At 32.7% G+C, this 19,445-nt stretch overlaps 4 protein-coding genes across 5 annotated transcripts; 2 read left to right on the top strand and 2 right to left on the bottom strand.

The window, feature by feature from the left end:
• Window positions 1-1,329: 1,329 nt before the first annotated feature.
• LOC122587421 (UPF0301 protein CHU_1773) lies at window positions 1,330-3,180 on the bottom strand. The gene is made up of 2 exons (XM_043759585.1): window positions 2,959-3,180; window positions 1,330-2,196 (listed from the first exon to the last, which is right to left on the bottom strand). The coding sequence occupies exons 1-2, from the start codon at window positions 3,107-3,109 to the stop codon at window positions 1,442-1,444; spliced, it is 906 nt and encodes a 301-aa protein (XP_043615520.1). The 5' UTR covers window positions 3,110-3,180; the 3' UTR covers window positions 1,330-1,441.
• A 2,623-nt stretch (window positions 3,181-5,803) lies between these two features.
• Window positions 5,804-11,102, top strand: LOC122587862 (chorismate mutase 1, chloroplastic). Of its 2 annotated transcripts, XM_043760024.1 has the most exons (7): window positions 5,804-6,018; window positions 8,424-8,646; window positions 8,721-8,807; window positions 8,926-9,069; window positions 9,902-9,994; window positions 10,099-10,345; window positions 10,811-11,102. In XM_043760024.1, exons 1-6 carry the CDS (start codon window positions 5,828-5,830, stop codon window positions 10,333-10,335), a joined length of 975 nt encoding a protein of 324 aa, XP_043615959.1. In that variant the 5' UTR covers window positions 5,804-5,827; the 3' UTR covers window positions 10,336-10,345; window positions 10,811-11,102. The 2 variants fall into 2 exon arrangements, with proteins under 2 accessions (XP_043615959.1, XP_043615958.1); XM_043760023.1 differs by lacking the exon at window positions 10,811-11,102 and having other exon boundaries at window positions 10,099-10,462.
• A 795-nt stretch (window positions 11,103-11,897) lies between these two features.
• On the bottom strand, window positions 11,898-12,787 carry LOC122587545 (citrate-binding protein-like). Its single transcript, XM_043759728.1, has 2 exons — window positions 12,503-12,787; window positions 11,898-12,284 (listed from the first exon to the last, which is right to left on the bottom strand). Exons 1-2 carry the CDS (start codon window positions 12,785-12,787, stop codon window positions 11,898-11,900), a joined length of 672 nt encoding a protein of 223 aa, XP_043615663.1.
• Window positions 12,788-18,277: 5,490 nt separating this feature from the next.
• On the top strand, window positions 18,278-19,183 carry LOC122587546 (lamin-like protein). The gene is made up of 2 exons (XM_043759729.1): window positions 18,278-18,455; window positions 18,699-19,183. Exons 1-2 carry the CDS (start codon window positions 18,278-18,280, stop codon window positions 19,181-19,183), a joined length of 663 nt encoding a protein of 220 aa, XP_043615664.1.
• The last annotated feature ends 262 nt before the right edge of the window (window positions 19,184-19,445 follow it).

Here is a 19,445-nt window from a genome sequence, read left to right on the forward strand (position 1 = left end):
AAATAGCAATCAAAGTGGATGTTGCACTAAATTGTCAATTTCATCTTTTTCATTAATTCAAACTGCTCATGGAAAAGCCACGTAGCTTATGCGATTGGGTAAAGATAAAAGTTGCATTTTGAACATAAATTTTAACTGCGATAGCTCATTTTTGGGTGTCGCTAAAAGGTTCACCACGTTAAGTAATAAGTATAGACCTATACTTACCTACTTGGTATATAGGTGCGTATAGGTATAATGTACATATCTATATCTAATCTGCATATACTACTCGTATCTTATAAAACATTTTGTTTATTTTTTAACTTTTAAAAACTACTTAAATTACCTACTTTTTATAACTAATTTAAATTTCTCTATCTAATATACCTATAATACTTTTAAATCCTAACCACCCATTTTTCTTTCTATCCTCAAGTTTCAACCACTCATTTTTTTTCCTCTCATCTATAATCATTTTATTTTTCTAATTCATTCAAAATCCGTATATCGATAAATTATAAAAATTGTGTGACTGATTTTAAAATTTCATACTCTTTCATTAGAAATGTCATTCGATATACTTTCGATGAATTTTTAAATCCTGGGGCGGAGCCCGTACAGCTAAGACATTTGACTATCACACTCTATGAGTTATCACCTTCTATGACCTATCACTCCACCATCTCACCGCCGCAATGAGCGGGTACTTTCTCTTGTATCTTATAAAGGAGGACCGTTTTTTTTTTAAGAAAAGATGATTTGAATTACCTAAATTACCCACTTTTTTTTATTTACTAATTTAAACATCTCTACCTAATATACCTTTAAATCTCAACCACTTATTTTTTTTCTCTCCCCTCAAATCTCAACCACTCATTTTGTTCTCTCTCCTCCATAAATCATTATATACCCCTAATTTATTCAAAATCTTTTATCTCAAAAACCGTATATCGATAAATTATAAAAAATTTATGAGTGTTCTTAAAATTTCATGTTCTTTCATTAGAGTCGTCATTCGATATAATTTCGATGAATTTTTAAATCCGATGGCGGAGCCCGTACGGCTAAGGCATTTGGTTATCACACTCTATGACTTATCACTTCTTGTGACTTATCACTCCCACCATCTCACCATCGTAACACACGAGTACTATCTCTCGTGATGTATAAAGACCGTCCCTTAATTTTTTCCTTTACATTTTCATAAATGCTAAATTACACATTCGTACAATCATTGTCCTATTTTATAAATTCTATATATCATGTCAGCAATGATGATCAATTCTGTTATTGTTTTTAAATTCAATGAACATTAAAACTACCAAATAACCTAATTATAAACCAAAGGACTACAACTTTACTCCTTGTTGTCATACTTCACATAAACTTTGATTTCAGTTTGCAATACCATAATTTACATAGTTGACTCGAAGAAAAGGTTGGGTTGAGTCCTTATTGGTTACCAAACTTTTTTGTGGCCCATAAGCCCAAGAACTTCTTCCCAAAGCCCAACACTTCCCACAGTTGCTAGCCCAACTACATTTGGGCTACAAGCAGCAACAGACCAATACCCAGCCCTGATCTCATCTCTCAATTGTTCTTTCTCCCAGCCACAATATCCATCAAAAAATCTGAAGTCACTAACCTCGATAACATTTCTTTTTACCATCTCAGAAGCACATCCTATAGTCTCTTTGGTCCCATAATACACCCCTTTCATTACTTCATCAAACACCCCACTATTCTTAACCCCATCATCCCCTCTCACCAAAAATAACCCTTCTTCAAGTGGCCCACCAAAGAACAATGGGCGGTCCGAAAATGTTCCCGATACGTCTAGTGAAGTTGATCTCGTCTCCTTTATTGACATGAGGGACGGGCGATTAAGTATTATTCCTGTTGGGCCTACTGGGCCCGTTGATAGTAAAAGGACCACTGTCCTTTCAAATATATGGACCCCATCTAGTTTCTCCGTCGCAATAAGTAAGCAACCTTTTTCGGGCTCATGTATGGCATGAGCCCACCTGTCACCTATTGGCATGGATTGTGGCTGGTGCACCGCAGTATCTAGATTGTCGTCTTGAGAATCTTTTGAACTAAATGCTTGTTCTCCAGCTACGAGTCTTGCTCTAAATGATCGCCAGTCTGCATCAAGAGACGAATTATCTTCGTCTCTTGAAGAGGGTGATGGTGAATTTGATTTAGATTGACAACCTATGATAGAAAGATCATCACAACTCGAATATAAAAAATCAAATTATTAGATTAAATAAGAAAACAGAAAAAACCAAGCAAAAAAAAAAAAAGAAAAGTAAAATGGATTGACAACCTATGATAGACGTCACATTCATATAGTTGTTTTTCAATTCTATACGGCTATACCCGTTTAAAAAGTAAATATTCGGGCACATGAACCATATCATTTACATTACGAATTATTCAGTTATTAAACGATTGTATTATCTTTATTGTTCCATAGGCCTTTTTGGACAAATCGCTTGCACATTGTGTTTCTCGTTCTTATTGTTAGACATATATTTGAACACATGTTAACTTTAGTCATATCAATCATTCTCTTTCATTCATTTAAATTCCCTATTCCAAACATTAGTACTCTTTTTGATATTTAAGATAAGCAATTGTCACCAAGAAAAAGGAAAACCTAAATACAATCATGCAAAATAGCAATCACTAATGGCATCATCTACATATGATATATTGTCATCAAAATAACCCATAAATTAAAGAATATAATTAATGGCAAACTAAAGTATAAATTACTACCAACTATTGACCACTTAGATATAACAGACCCCATCTTAATAAGACACATAAGATGCAATGAACATGGTTCTCATAATATAAACCTTATTTATTGATATATATATGTGTGTGTGTGTCTATATATATGAATATACAAAAATTATCAAGAAACTTGGTGATCAGCATAAGAAAGAAAAGAAAAAAAAAACTTACATGTTGTAGCAAAGTGAGTGCCTGTTTTCCTAATAAGTTGAAATTGAGAAGAAGATCTTTTGGGTTGCACAAAAACTCTTGATTTGATATTTGGGATGACAACTTCCAATGATTTGGTAAAGGAATTTGAAGAAAGAAAACAAGCTTCCATGTTTCTTGGTTCTTAAAAACAAAATTTATATATGGTGATCAATGCAAAATATTTAAAATTTTGAACTATGATATTATCAAGTTTGATTTTAGTCCTATATAAATAGTAAGCAAGATGATTGTGCACCACAAGGTTCTTTATAACCTAATCCATCAAAGTTGGATTCCAAAATTTTATCAGTATGGGCCAGTGGATAAACCTTTACACATAAGATTGGATATAGCCAATAAGAGTGTTGCATGTGGTCCTTAAGTAGTTGAAAACTATTCAGCACTTTTTATGATGGATGTGTCATGTTCCTGGCCATTTGGTTTTGTTGTGATTTGTGGAATATTTTTTTTTTTGACAAGAATGAAATGTTGAGCAGCTGTCAAGAACTTTACCAGGGAGCAATTTTTTGCGATAATATTCTGTTGTCTTCTTTGCTTCCATTTTAATTGGTGTTTGGTACTTTGCTCGTTTTACAAGTTGGATGTTTTTTTTTTTTATTTTAAATATCTAAGATGTTCCACAAATGTGTATTTACCTTATTCATAAAGTTTGATGTATCATGTTTTCACCATTTTTAATTTAGTTGCATGTTTGTTGTTTTTAAATTCTTCATTTTTTATCTATCATTAAGGGATATGATATACATAACCCCTAGGACTAAGAGACATGTAAATTTATTCTACATTGATATTTATGTATTTCAAATTGATAAGGGCTTATATTATATTATCGTGGAAGATTAGTTGTCGGCATGAGCACATTATACAATAATTAGAAATAGTTATTCATTACCTGAGAATTTAGTAATAAAGATATGTCTACAGATTTCCTATAGTTTAAAAAACAAAGTGTTAAATAAGATTAATTCCTATAATAAATTGAAACATAAATCAATACTTAATCAAGTAAAAGGAAAACAGAAAATTAAAGGAAGGAAACCAGTGATTATGATTATGCTTGTAATTTGTAAAGATGTCTACGTTAGTTCCTGGATAATTAGAGTGGTAGTTTTGCTTTTGTTCGGGTTTGTTTGCTTATTATTTGTTTTTGATTTTGAAAACAAATGGTTTATTAATAAAGAAAGACTATTGAGAAATGAGAAGCGCTAAACATTTATATTTAATTACGGGCTTGGGCGGTAAAAATAAAAAAACTTGGCCCTATTCGCAGGGGCGCAACACCCCCATGCCACCTTTTCGATGTGATTATATTTAAGGATTATATTTAATGTATAACTAGTGTTATACCCGACTGTTTGGCTGGGGATAACAACCGAACATAACATTGAATGCGGATAATTAATTCTAACATGTCAACGGTTACCATTAGACAAAAAAAACACATCGTTAAACCATACAGAAATATTTCCTAAAGGTAAAATGTTTTAAACCAGTTGTTCAAAAAAAAAATGTTTTAAACCAGAAATATTTTCTAAAGGTAGGAATATTAAAATTTTTTGAGATTAATCACTGGATAACCAACGTACTTTTCTCTTTGTACATGGTTGCACAGTAAACTAAAATATTGATAGGTATCACCTATAAACTTATAAATTTTATACATGGACTAATACGTGACTTGTTTACAGTTGATACTAGGTTTCTTTTTCATTTAATTTTTTAAATTGCTGATTTGTAGATAAAATTGTTGATGATAAAGTGATGACATGGCCTTTTTAGTCTTTTCATCATCTTCTTCCCTAAATATGTACACACATATAAACATATAATATAGATATTTGTTTCTCTCTTCTTTTCAATATATCTGCTTCTCTCATGGTTTTAGTTAAATTATTTATCAAATCAACAATATAATATAGATATTAGATTTATAAATGAAACGTAGTAAGCAATCAATCTGGAATTTCAATTTTATTGAAAAGAAATACAAATACATACACAAAAGAAATACAACTACATACATCAACTAAATTATTTGCCACGATGAACTAATAATGTGCTGTACTGATGTATATGGGAGGGTTATGTGTGGTGGGAATGTATGAATTGATCATAATGAATAAAGGGATATTGTGTATGTATACATAAATATATTCAATGTAAAAAAAATATAACCACATCATCGATCTGTACTCATTTTTTAGATAAATCCATTTAAATAATAAAAAAATGTTTTTGACCAGCTATGGCAGGTAACAAGTCACATATTGATCAACTATGTACAAAATTAAAAGTTTACGGGTGATACATATCAATATTTCAGTTTACTAGGCAACCATGTACAAAAAGAAAAGTGCGTTAGTTATACAGTGATTAATCCCTAAAATTATATACGTTGTACTTTGCTTATCAACTTTTCTGACTTTATTTATTTCACAATCTATATCGAATAACTTTAGAAAATGTCAATTCATACAAGTTAGTTTTGCTTATTGTAATTTGAAAAATGATAAATACTTTTAAAAAATCAATCTAAAACTATAAAAAAAAATGATATGTGTTATTTACTAATCTTTTTTTCTAATTTTGTCATCTGATTTTTTTATATGTTATCATTTTATAATTAGAAAGATTTTTAGGTTATTTAGTTAAAAAGATTAATTATTTTATTAATAATTTATGTGATGCACTCGAAAGTTCAAAACACACACAAAAAGTCACAAACTACAGCAGTAAAAAAGTCGTTCATCAATTTTTGTCTTGCCGTTCACACCGAACAACCACCTGTCATTTTATTCCTAGTACTGTACTAAATTAAAATATAAAAATGGAAGCCACACTACTGAAAATCCCTTCATCTCCTGCCACATTCTCCGCCACGTCACCACTGTTAAGATCGCATAATTCTATCTCCCTATTTTATCGGTCTCCAATGTGGAAAAATTGGAACTTGCAATTACCCCCCGAATCCATTCAATCTGTTCTTCACCCATCATCATCATCTTCTTCTTCATTTGGGTAAGCATTATTTTTGTTATTTATAGAAAGCTTTTTTATTTTGTTTATATATATCTATATATATTTTTTGAAAGGTGAATTTCGCTTGAAACTTCGTGTCACGATTCGATAGCGGGAGTTCTAACATACGTTGTCTTAACCGGTCCGCTAGAGCTCCCTCGAATTAGAAATGCCTATTTCAAATACCCGACGGAGAAAACCCCTGCTAATCCGCCCGAAGGCACGGCGATCAATAGGGTAAACCCTGCCTCCTCAGACTTTAACCTGGGTATACCCAAGCCAAACCTTCATAGAAAGACTTTCCTATGTACTTCCCATATCTATATATATACATTCATAATTTAGGGCTTAAAGCTCTGATACTGTTAGCTAGGAAGGCGAGTATTTGACTCAGATATACTAGGTTATCCCAAGACTGTTTCCAAGTCCTTTTTTCTCCATGGTCACTATCAAGATTTTTAATTAGGGAGGTTCGAACCGGAGACCTCTTATCGTAATGTCGTTTAACGATATAAAGTTTCAAACTTTTCTTTAGCTTATGACGAAATATGTAAATATTTGTAGTGCCCTGTAAGGCTTTTACGATATACATTGAGTTGAAACCATTACGATTTTTAAGATAACAAAATCTTTAGTATGGCACAAATATAATCCATATAAATGATGTTATCTCAAGAAAGTTAAGGTATCCTTTTGAAGTTAGATATTTTAATCAAACACACATTTCTAATTTCTTTAAGTGAATGGGTCATTTGGGGAAGTCACCAACAATCAAGGATTTATTAATAGTCAATATGGGTCAATCTAGAAGAGGAGAGCGGGAGAAATAATTACAAGTTGTACACGTATCATTTGGTAATTGGTTAGGTCATGTAAGTCTGGGAGAATTTTTGAGAGTATAAGTACCCGTTTAAGGTTGTAATAATCATCCAATCATTTGACTGTTGTTGACTTCCCAAGTGGCCCGTATCAATTAGATGTCATAAATGGTATAGATTGACCCAACCGGGGTTGGGTACTATTTGTTTGCATCATTAGTAGATCATGCGCCATTCTGAAACACACAGTCTGTGCATATCTAAGTTCAGTGATTAAGGATCGATGATTTGGGTTCAATGTCATTTGGCAAAATGGCACTAGGAATAGCTCTATTCCTTTGATTTTTAGTTAGCAAAAATTTGATGTGCTAAAACATAACTATACAAAATCTAAGTATACAATATCAAAATGTGTGTATATTTCTTCATTGACATATATTTGTAATGTTTGTAGAAAGAGCACTTACATGGTTTGAAATATCTTCGGACTTGCAACATTGGTATTCTCTACAAGTATCAGTTTGTTAATCAGTTTGTTGCTTAACATCTTGTGACCTCTTTCAAAGTGTTTGGAAGGCCAGTCGAAACACGCAGAGTTGGATTAAATTGCCAAGACTTCGTGTGTATTATTTGATTTAGGGTACGTTTGGATAAAAGTTTGGGGGTTAAGATTTGGGAATGGATATCAAACTAAGGGTTTGTTTCATGTCTTACTATATATACAAACAGCCAAGACAAAAAACACACTAAAGACCATACACACTCATACCACACCCTTGTCTCCTTTCAACCCTTCCTCCTCTCAACCAGAAACCACCACCAACACTGTCCCATTGCCACCGCCACTGCCACCACCACCATGGTCTACTGCTACTAGCCTACTACCCTCGAATGCCACTACAGGCGTCTGACGTCACCACCTTGGAATGCCAGCACTGCACACACCACCCCCTTGACCCACACTTCCATGTTAATCTTATGACTGCTGCCATCACATTCTGTCACTCCTATCACCACCAATGCTACAATTATAGACACTTTAAACTGTCAATATTCAAATGTTGTCAGTATGCTACCGCTAAAAGCCTAACTTAAACCACTGTTGCTGGCTGTTTGTTTTTCACTACTGCATTAAGAAGGTACACAGCTAGTACAGTGATTATACCCACAAAGACTACTGCTTCTGTTAGATTAAAGACTCAAATATTCTTAATCAAGCAATTTTGGACTTTCTTTACACTAAACTATAGTTGGCTGGCCTTCAAACCATTCTTTTTTGGATTAATTTTTCAAAAAGTACATGTCCCTTGTTATCAATGATATATCGCTCAAGTGGACCCATTTCATATATGAGCTGAAATTGTCCCTTTAGTTGCTGGTGCCCCAAGTAGCTAGTTAGACACTTGTTATAATTTGGTCTTCCACGGATACGTGTGTCTTTATGCAATGTTAATTATCAGTTTGCTACGCTCTTTACGCAACAGTGCATCTGTAACTATCTTACCTTATGTGTTGTGAAAGTTTGTGGCATGATTGTTGTTGGAGCTTTTATGTTTTTTTTTTTTTTTTTTTATTCTTTCCTTGTAGATCTAAAAATGAAATAAGGGTTGATGAGAGTAAGGTCTATACTCTTGATGGTATAAGAAGTTCTTTAATTCGACAAGAAGATAGCATCATATTTAGTCTCTTGGAAAGAGCTCAATATTTTTACAACGAGGATACATATGACCCCAATGCTTTTTTCAAGGATGGCTTCGACGGATCTTTGGTTGAGTTTATGGTCAAAGAAATAGAAAAGGTTTATGCTCAGGTAATTCAAATCACATATTCGAGATTATGAGTAGACGATGTCAAGATTGACATAATGACGTTTTTCTTAAACAGGTTGGAAGATACAAAAGCCCTGATGAACATCCATTTTTCCCCAGTGACTTGCCTGACCCTATGTTGCCACCTTTAGAGTACCCACAGGTAAATGAGGGTTATATAAATCAGTTTTTTATAAATGACTGAAAACAATGTATTGAGATAAATCACTGCTTTGTCAATAGCTCAGTTAGTTTATTTTCTTTGTCAATATTATATATAGGTATTGCATCCTTGTGCGCAAAATATCAATATCAATTCCAAAATATGGGACATGTACTTCAAAGATCTTCTGCCTAGATTAGTTAAAGAAGGAAATGATGGTAATTGTGGATCAGCAGCAACCTGCGACTCTACTTGCTTGCAGGTGCCCATTTTCACTCATGACTTGCCTTATAAGATTAATCTTTTATGTTCATAGAAAAGTTATCTTTACATTAATGCGCGCACACATAGATAGTGATATAAAAAAAAGTAACGAATGTCAAATGTGAGAGTTTTCTTTAATAAAAGAAAAGGTTGTGGATGTTAAGCAAAAGCACCAATTGAGTTGTAATAATGAGTTAATGACAATGCTCCGCTAGGTACTTTTTCTTTTATAAGACTGTACACTAATAAAAAGTAGAAGGTTTCTAACAGTTCACGTAGGACATCACAAATTGGAAATGGGTTTAAGTATTATGAGTCGGGGAGTAATGATACTTCATTCATCTATGTTGGAACATGTGAATTTACACATGGACACATGGTTCAGTTAATGTTGTTAACTATTTTTTTTTTGAACAGCGAGTTTAGTAGTTAGAATTAGTGGTTAGCATTTGAGACACCACAGTGACATCCAATTGGGCGGTATGCGGTGCACGAACCGCGCAAGCTTGGGATGAAACCCAGGACTCTCGAAACCCCCCCATAATAATTCACTCCTACAAAAGTGAGATTCGAACCCTGGTGGTTTTCCCCAAGGTTAAAGACCTTACCCATGGGCCACCAACCCATTGGCTAATGTTGTCAACTATTATTACAATAATGTTAATAGTTTTCAATGATGATGAATATAGTGAACAAATAAAAATAATCTTTGGTGATGACAAGGAGCAAATAAAGGTCTAGAATTTCCAAATAATGTAAACGTTGCAATTTTTTTGGATGATCCTAGCAATGCGATCTTTAGTGTTGATTTTCTTGTAAACTACTCTTAGGCTCTCTCTAAAAGAATTCACTATGGTAAATTTGTTGCCGAAGCCAAGTTCCGAGATTCACCAGCTGATTATGAAGCTGCTATTAAAGCAAAAGTAAGAAACTTTATGGGTGTTCTGTACTTCTGTTTATTGCAAATACAATCTTTATATAGAACAAAAAGGTTTTCTAAGAGCTACAATGGTAATTACATATACAGGACAGGAAAAGGCTGATGGATTTGTTGACATTCCCAGCCGTGGAAGATGCAATTAAGAACAGGGTCGAAACCAAAACGAAGACTTTCGGGCAAGTGGTAACTGTGGGGTTTGGGGAAGACGCAACTGAGCCGGTATACAAAATCAATCCAACCTTGGTTGCTGATCTTTATGGGGAATGGATCATGCCATTGACAAAGGAAGTGCAAGTTGAGTACTTGTTGAGAAGACTTGATTGAACACAAGAAGGTAGGCTTATATATTCAACATTCGAGAACTTTTATCTCTATTAGTAAGAAATTAGTCAAATTACACAACTTTGAACTTTTGAATTAACATGCGATGAGTATCCCATTTCATGATTAATATATATTAGTATAATACACCAACAAGGAGTTAGCCTAGTGGTAAGGGAAACACTTAGTGACCTTAAAGTCTCAGGTTCGATCCCCGCTTGGCATATAAAATAATTCCCTTATGGTACCCGTTACCAATAGAGCCTAGGCCCACATGTGACGTTTAAAGACCCGGGTTTGATCCCTCGGGGTGTCAGATCATGTGGAGATTAGGATGGAGATATTGTACTGGCATCATATGGCTCATACGAGCTGATTCCATGGTTATCCAATTGTGGTACCGGGACTAGGGTTTCCTCCCCTACCCTTTTTTTTTTATATCAGTATAATACACTTAATTTGACCGTATGAGATATAGGGATGAGCATGGAGACCGGAAACCTGAACCTTCCGGAAACCGAGAACCAAACCGAAACGAACTTGTCTGTGGACAACCAATCCAGTCTTTGGTCTTCAATTTTAGCCTTTTTTCAGTTTCGGTCTAGTCCGGTTTGACCGAAAACCTGGAATTTGTTTGGATTTTTTTGGTTATTGTAAAAGGGGATTACATATGATTTCATTAGTACATGATTCCAGATAACTCTCTTTTAAGAGGGAAATGTATGATTTTATTAGTTATATAATGTCAACTCCAACAATGCATTCAAACATTGCATTAGCCCAAGACTATTCTATTCTTTTTGAAGCCTAGCCACAAGAATAGTATTCTGTATTCCTAAAAAGAACTATATATGAACTATATGTGGTAATAATAAATGAAGGATTGACAAAAGCAACCCAAAAGACTAAAAAGGGTAGTACTTAGACATGATCTTTAACCGCTAAGAAGATATACTATATTATGTTATCGTAGCTTTGTAAAAGATTTATGCAACCTAAATTATAAAGAAACCTTTTGTTGTCATAGCTCAACCGTCTAAGCCATTTGGTCAGGTCTCCCTCCCAGTTTTTCCTAGTTTCTGGTTTTAGTTTTTGGCTAGTTTAGTGACTCAGTCTAGTCCGGTGTTTGAATTAAGCTCAACCTTCGAGATTTTATATAGATCTCATTTGTTCCCAATATTTATTAAACGGGAACCACTGAATCTCATTATTTTTAACAAGGAAAATGATATTTTGGTGAAAACATTTGATAATTATATTTTTAACTAGTATGTGTATTGTATTGTGAAATATACACAAAGCAGAATGGAAACAATGCCGTTTCCCCCATTCGAAAAAAAAAAAAAGAAAAAAAAAGATCTTACCCAGTCTCCATCACTTTCTCATAATTCCATTTTTCACCCCTTAAACTTACTCAGAGTTTCAGTTTCAGTCCAAACTTTAATCTAGCACCCTTTTCAACCCTGAATATTTATTTAATTTCATTTTTGGTCTTCCACTTTAATCAGTTTGTGAAAGATCCAAAAATACAACCTCACACGCATAATTAAAAGGAAAAAAACTCTTCAATTACATTTCTCTAAAATTTTGATATTCTTCCATCGAGACTCCATATAAAACGAATCACAGTCTTGTGCGTAGACTCCGCATTTAAAATAATGAGTCGTTCCTCCTCGACCATGCCCCTTGAACTTGAGAACCCCATTTATATAGACTTTAACGCTGTTACCTTCAACATCATGGATGACATTTAGACGAAACCATTTATCGTATATATTACGAAAAATAACCTTTTCTCGATAGTAGTAGAGATTTCCATCATACACTCGAACCATCAATGTTGTAGAATGAGGATCTCCTCCGAACACTTGCATCAAGCTCACACCACTGGTACCGTTTGGCACAAACGCATGTGCTTCAAATTGCCAAACACCAGTAGAATATTTGTAACCCTGTCATACCATACATTAGAAAGTTGTTTATAATTAAGTTAGGCCGAGATATAATTGTAAGCTTTAAGACTCAAATGTTCAAGCAAATAGCAATAAACAAAGCGGTATCAGAATAAAAATCTAAGAAGAGGCAAAATTTAAAAGTTCATGAAAAAATAAATCTAAGAGGGGTAAAATTAAAAAGTAATGGCAAACTTTATATATAATGTAGTACATACATTGATAAATAACTCTGATCGTGGATTAGTAGTACTGCCTTGATATAAAGGTTCATCAGTGGAGAACACCCATAATTTGTGAACTCCATTGATTAAGCTATATCTGTCCTCAAGAGGAAGATTATAAGGTTTATGGTTGACATAATAAGTTTTGTTGAAAGGAAGACGAGTAAAACCCAATGTTAGGTCGTTTATGATATGGCTATGAGCACCAAATGTATGCCTAGACAACAATATGGCTCCTAAGGCTAATACGAATCCATAATAATGCTCTATTTGATGCATTTAACTTTTTTAGTCTAAATGATACTTGTGAGAGATGAAAAGATGGATATAACCTATTCTAAAAACAAGTTTATCTATTCTATATCTATATTTATATCTACATAGATGCACTATATGTGTGTACTGTGTATGTAGTGAAATTCATGCATATTGGCCGAATTTTATTCACGGACTAAGTGTGTCCAAATCCCTTCGCGGCTTAGCTCACAAGATTTTGGATTATGTAATAAAACTAAACATAATGACAAATCATGTGAAAATTACTATGTGTTCTTTAGGTGTATTGCAATTAAAAAGTCATTTAACTTTAAGTATAATAAGAACCTATATGCCTTACCAGGGATAGGGTGTCGACATTGGCATTGGGCCAACCACGTAACGACCCCAAACATCAAAATTTATTCCCAAGTTGCTAGGAATCAAAATTTGGTTATAGTAGGTTTATACAATAAATCAAAGATATATGAAAGCCAAATTTTTAAAAAGTACAAAGTTTAGTTATATTTTAATGGTAAACTACATCTTGCAAGTCGGCCATCAGGAAGGATGAAGACATATATAGTCTCACGTAGAGATGCACAAATTAAGCCAAGACTTTTATAGCTAAAAATTAATGTTCGGGTCAGTAAAAAGCACGGGCCGGGCTTTGTCCGCTTTTGCAAAAAATATTAAGCTTTTTTAGCCTGAACAAAGTAGGCCGAACTAGACCTGGTTAAAACTAAGTCAAGGCCGAGATTTTTTAGGCTTATTTCATTTTCTTTTACGCTAAGTGCGTCGGAATGCAGTCAACTAATCACCAAAAGTTATTGTGCGCACGAACTCTAGGTAGGCTTTATTGTATTCAGGAAAATGGAACTTATATTTATTGTGAACATAAAACGAATGTGGGACCGGTTACTTCACATAAAACTTGTTTATTTTCATATATTTTTTTTTATTGTGTGCATAAACTAATCCCAAAAAATTATTGTGTGCATGCCACATAAGAAGTCAACGGGTCAACGTGAAATTGGTGACTGACTAACTTCTTATCCAGTAACTTTTGTTTACTATGGGACTCTTGAACAAGTTTCCTGAAAACAATAAAGCCGACCTAGAGTTCGTGCATACAATAATTTTCAGGAATAGTTAACTGTATTTTGACGCACTTAACCCTTTTCTTTTTAGTAATTTGAAAAGTGAGTTAATAATTATACATCTGATGTAAAATTTAAAATATATGTGAGAATATTTTTAAAAATAGTTGGCTAGTTTTCATTTGAGTTTTTACAATCGAATTGAAATATATAATGCGATGTGAATCGAACCAAGATAGTAGATTAACACAGTGTTTTGAGGGAAACATATATAATACTCGTAGTAAAAGTCTAATTGTGGGAGTACATCTATACTTAAATTGGTGGGTATGATGTCTTATCATGTTCTCAATGAGATGCAAAACTGGTTTCTTTTATTGGTCGTCGTGAATTATTAGTCCCGATGAATCTAGCTTTGTGTAATACGAGTATGTTTTAATCTAGATTATTGTATTTATTTAGCCTCTAACAACCGCTAGCTAGTTTCTTTATAATACTTTATGGATAATGATAAATCAACCTGATTGATGTGCCTAATGATATGCCTAATAGTAAGAAGATGACATATGAAAAAATCAGAGGGCAAAATTAGGAAAGAGAATTAGTGAAATTCACATGTCAAATTCTTAAGATTTTAGGTTGTTTTTTAGGCATATGAGTTAAGTTGATTAATCATTTTTCATACTATATAGGTCTCCCTGATGAGTTGGTGGAGTGATTTGAAGTTTCCCTAGTTACCTATAGGTCCCAGGTTCGAATCTACATTTCACCAACTTTGAGATATAGGTAGTCCTTTTATGAGGGTTTGGCTTGGATATATCCAGGTTCAAGTCTGAGGGGGCATGGTTTACCCATATTAATCGTCGTGCCTTCAGGCGGATTAGTAGGGGGTTTTCCCCCAGTGGGTATTTGAAATGGACATTTCTACTTCGAGGTAGCTTTTTAGCGCGGACCCGGTTAAGACAACGTTGCTAGATCTCTAGCTGTCGAATCGCGACACGAAGTTTCAACCGAAAATCACCTTTCAAAAAATATATTCCCACAAAATATATGATAAAATTTAAAGAAAATTGATATATTCTTCTAATTAATCTGTCTAACTACAAAATCATGACATGTAACAAAATTAAAAATTGAGATTAGAAAATAGAGTTTATGGAATCTATATGTCATGTTTTGGAGATTTAGAGGGATTTTAGGATGAAATCATTTTCCAAAATTAAAACAAAGTACTCATGAGGCGAATCATTGGCTTGGTCTTTGTGAGTGTTTTTGGAAATTGGTGCATCTTGATCTTGGTGCGTATAGGTTTTTACTCGGGTTGAATAGTGGCAAGATGTGGGTTTTGGCCCACGATAATGGTAGTCTTAAATCATTGGGCTATACCAGGTAGGGTCCGTGTTGGTTGTTTTTGTTAAAAAAACATAAAAAATGTTAAAAGAAGCCCTTAGGGCTTTACTTAATGTGTATAAAAAGGTTGTACATTTTCATATTAAATGTCGGCCCCCTGAATTTTATGCTAAGTGTACAATTAATTAATGCACCTTAACGAAAGCCCTTATAGCTTGTTTAGCAAAACCCAAAACATAATAATAATGAATTAATGGTTGACTCTCTAGTACGGGTGTAAGAAATGAACCGAAAAACCGGTTCGAACCGCGTGATCCGAAACTGGAAAAACCGAAACCCGAAAAAACTGGAAAAAAACCTGATGCGTGACGGTTTGGTTACGGTTTCCAACATTAATTACCCGCGGTTAACCGAACTGAACCAAATTTTGATATATACCTACATATAATCTTATATATGTATATTTACACATATATGTATAACATTAATACATCATTTACATATCTATTTAGCTAATTTTTTGTATTTGTTGTCTAAAATATTAACAGTTTTACTAATTTTCTTTCACAATCTATGATTAGTTTTGAATATTGTAAGTAACTTTCTTATATATATATATTCTCTTTTTAAGAAAATTTGTTAACTTTGTTTAAAGTATTTATAAAAAATATTAGTAATATCATATAAAAGATATTTTAAATAGTAAACCATAATACCCTTAAATAGAAACTTGCATTGCATAAATATCTCTTATATAAATAAAATAAAATTGTTTCTAGAACTTTTTTTCTTATGTGGCATACCAACATTTTCTCTTAAGCTATTTTTACAAATTTATGATGTCATAATTATTTTTCTTTATTTTCAAAAAACTATTTTTTTTAATATTAGGCCATATGTTATCTTTTTTTTTTTACATACTAGCTAATCAACCCGCATATTATGCGGGTAGCTGAATAGAATTTGATGTTTAAGATTATAACTTATTAAAAATATCATAATATATATACATTACATTAACTATATTAAAAATCTAATGATAATTCAAATCTCATTGCTCTAACTCCAAAATAATATTACAATAACAAATTTTAATCTACAATTTTTTCCCCACTTCAATATCAACCCTTTTGATTTATATTTTAGTTTAGTTACCATAACATCGAGAGGAAAAAAGAAAATATTAATTAGTTAATTTGAAAAAGATGCTAAAAAATTAATTAATTATTTATACAGGTCTTGATTTTTAGGTTTTTTCTTTCTTTCAAAAAGATTAAGTAAAATAGAAACCTATCATGATTATCTTGTAAATCATTTTAGAATCATAATATCTTGTAATAAGGTTTTTTTTTTAATTTTATTTTGCCTACTTTTAATTTATTTAGGATGATGTCATAAAAATATATTAAAATAATATATTAACATGTTATGGAAGTTTCTTTTATATTATTATGACATCATCACAATCGTCTTTTATTAATATAAAAGATTGAAATTAATAAAGGTCGTTATTGTGTGTGAGATTTTTTTTCCCATGAATTTCTTTTAATATTTTTTTTGAACGGCGTGTTAGTTTGTTAGTGGTTCGAACCCTAGCAGTGACATCCAAACGGACAGTATGCTAGCGGTGGAACTCGAAGGCACCCCTAGAGACCAAGGGTGCGATAACACAGCCCACTTTTAATTTTTTTAGGATGATGTCATAAAAATATATTAAGATAATATATTAACATGTTATGGAAGTTTCTTTTATATTATCATGACATTATCACAATCTTCTTTTATTAATATAAGAGATTATTTTTGTAATCTTATAATTTAAAAAATTAATATGAAAATAATCAATTGTATTATAGCTCTTTATTTTTAACTCTATATCTACCATTGATTTATGATAGTTAGTATAACGTTTTTTTCCACCTAATCGGTTTTATATATTAATGTTCATCTTTACAAATATGTTACTATTTCTATATCAAAAATTATAATGTATTGACAACAAATTACATACAACAACAACAATAACAAGGATACCCAATCCGGCAAAAGCCGGGTTTGGGGGGAGTTAGAATGTAGACAACCTTGTCCCAATACGAAGGTAGAGAAACTGCTTCCAGAATGATCTCCGACCAAAAAGAGGCAAAAGGTATAGAGTGTAAAAAGTTTAGTATCCATACATGTCGATCGAGTATCGTCTGAGTACATTACAATTAGAGAAAATAGCAGACAACACATACACACTTAAGTGTAAAATGAACAATACTTAGTAAAAAAGACATTTAAACCTATTAAACATCAACATGCAAATGTAATAAACATGTCTATATGCATACAACGAAGCATGGATCCAACAATTACGTGCGATATGTGCAAAAACTCCCTAAATCCCATCCCATCAAGCCAAATAAGCAAATAAGGTACGTTGAACCAGACATACATAGAGCTCTCCTAAATTACATACATAAATCTATATATTTTTTGGTTTTAAGTTTTTAATTATGCGGCCCAGGTTGAACCCGGGTTGATTAGCTAGTAATGTTAAAAAAAGGTAATTCAAAATTAGATGTAATGTATATTTATTTATAAAACAAAATATTAATGTAGTTAAATAACTATTGTACATAGAAAAATTAATTAATGCAATGTAAATTGATTAGTATAATTAAAACTTAAACTTTTTATTAGCATAACTTTAATAAAAATGGTTAAACGAAAATAAAACCGAAATTAACCGACTTTTTCGGTTAACCGATTTGCGGGTAACCGAAATTAACGGTTCAAAATTTCTAACCAACTGAACCGAACCGAAACCTAAAAAACGGTTCGAAATTTCTAGCTAACCGAACCGTTTACAGCCCTACTTTCTAGTAAATATTTCATAATCTACATTGTCGATAAAATTAAAAGAAAAATACCGAATAATACTGATACAATAGTTGACTTTCAATTAAATATTTTTAGAATACACAATGTCAATATACCTTTATAAGGAATTTCTATTTCTGAGAACCTCGATATTCATTCCTCAACATCCATATTATATCATCAATTAATCATCCAAAAAATGGGGGTTACAAAACTGACAACAATGGTGGGCTTAGCATTCTTGGCCACATTGTTTGTGATGTTACCTCAAGTTTCTGCTAAAAGATTCATGGTGGGTGGAAATATGGGGTGGAGATCTAATGTTAATTACACTCTTTGGGCAGGAAATCAAACATTTTACTCTGGAGATTGGCTTTGTAAGTCATCTAAATATATTGTTTCATGGGGAAAAAACTTGAATGTCATTTCTGAAAAGTGTTTAATAACCACATGTTACTCTTACTATGGGTGCATCAGGCAATAATACCAAACAAGGTTTTTATAGACTGTCATATTTATCAAAAGAGTGTATATGAACTGTTTTATATGTGAAACAAGACTTTTGTCTAGGTATTACTATTATTATTGTTAATTAATCATATATAGTTTCCTTCTTGTAGTTTTTGTGTATGACAGAAACCAGAATGACGTATTGGAAGTCAACAAGACCGATTACGAGAATTGCAATGTTGAGCATCCAATTCACAACTACACCTTAGGAGCCGGAAGAGATGTGGTGCCACTCAATGTTAACCATGACCGCTACTTCATTAGTAGCAAAGGCAATTGCTATGGTGGCATGAAAATTCATGTACATCTAGCTTCTTTACAACCACCACCACCACCATCACGTACCACTCCTGCCAAGAAGAACTTTTTTGCTGAATTATACGCATTTAGGTTTGAAAATTTTAAACAAGTTTTTGTGAGTAAAGATTTTAATAATCTATTATACCCCGTATTGGTATTGGCGGATTTCGGCAAATCACATAAGACTGGCAATGCCTATAATGCCGGTCATATCCCACATGTAAAGACAAGTGGCAAAATGGTTGATAATCATCATGCCAAGTGTAAACCCGGCAGTACCATTGCCGGTTTCTGACTTTTTGTTCTTCTTTAAACCCGACATTTTTAATGTCGGATATCGCTTCTTCTTATTTTATTTTATTTTTTATTTTTACCTTTCTCTCCAACTATCATTATCAATGAATAAGTAAATGCACACACATAAATTGTTTTCCTGACATTTTCAGGCGAGTTCAAATTTGAGGGTGTGTGATACTGTGATTCAATCTTTTCATTACCATTGTTGTATCTTTCCATTTTCATATTTCTGTTCAATTCCTTGTCTTTAAAGTTTGATT

The sequence above is a fragment of the Erigeron canadensis genome, chromosome 2, assembly GCF_010389155.1.
Source record: "Erigeron canadensis isolate Cc75 chromosome 2, C_canadensis_v1, whole genome shotgun sequence".
Lineage (NCBI taxonomy): Eukaryota > Viridiplantae > Streptophyta > Magnoliopsida > Asterales > Asteraceae > Erigeron > Erigeron canadensis.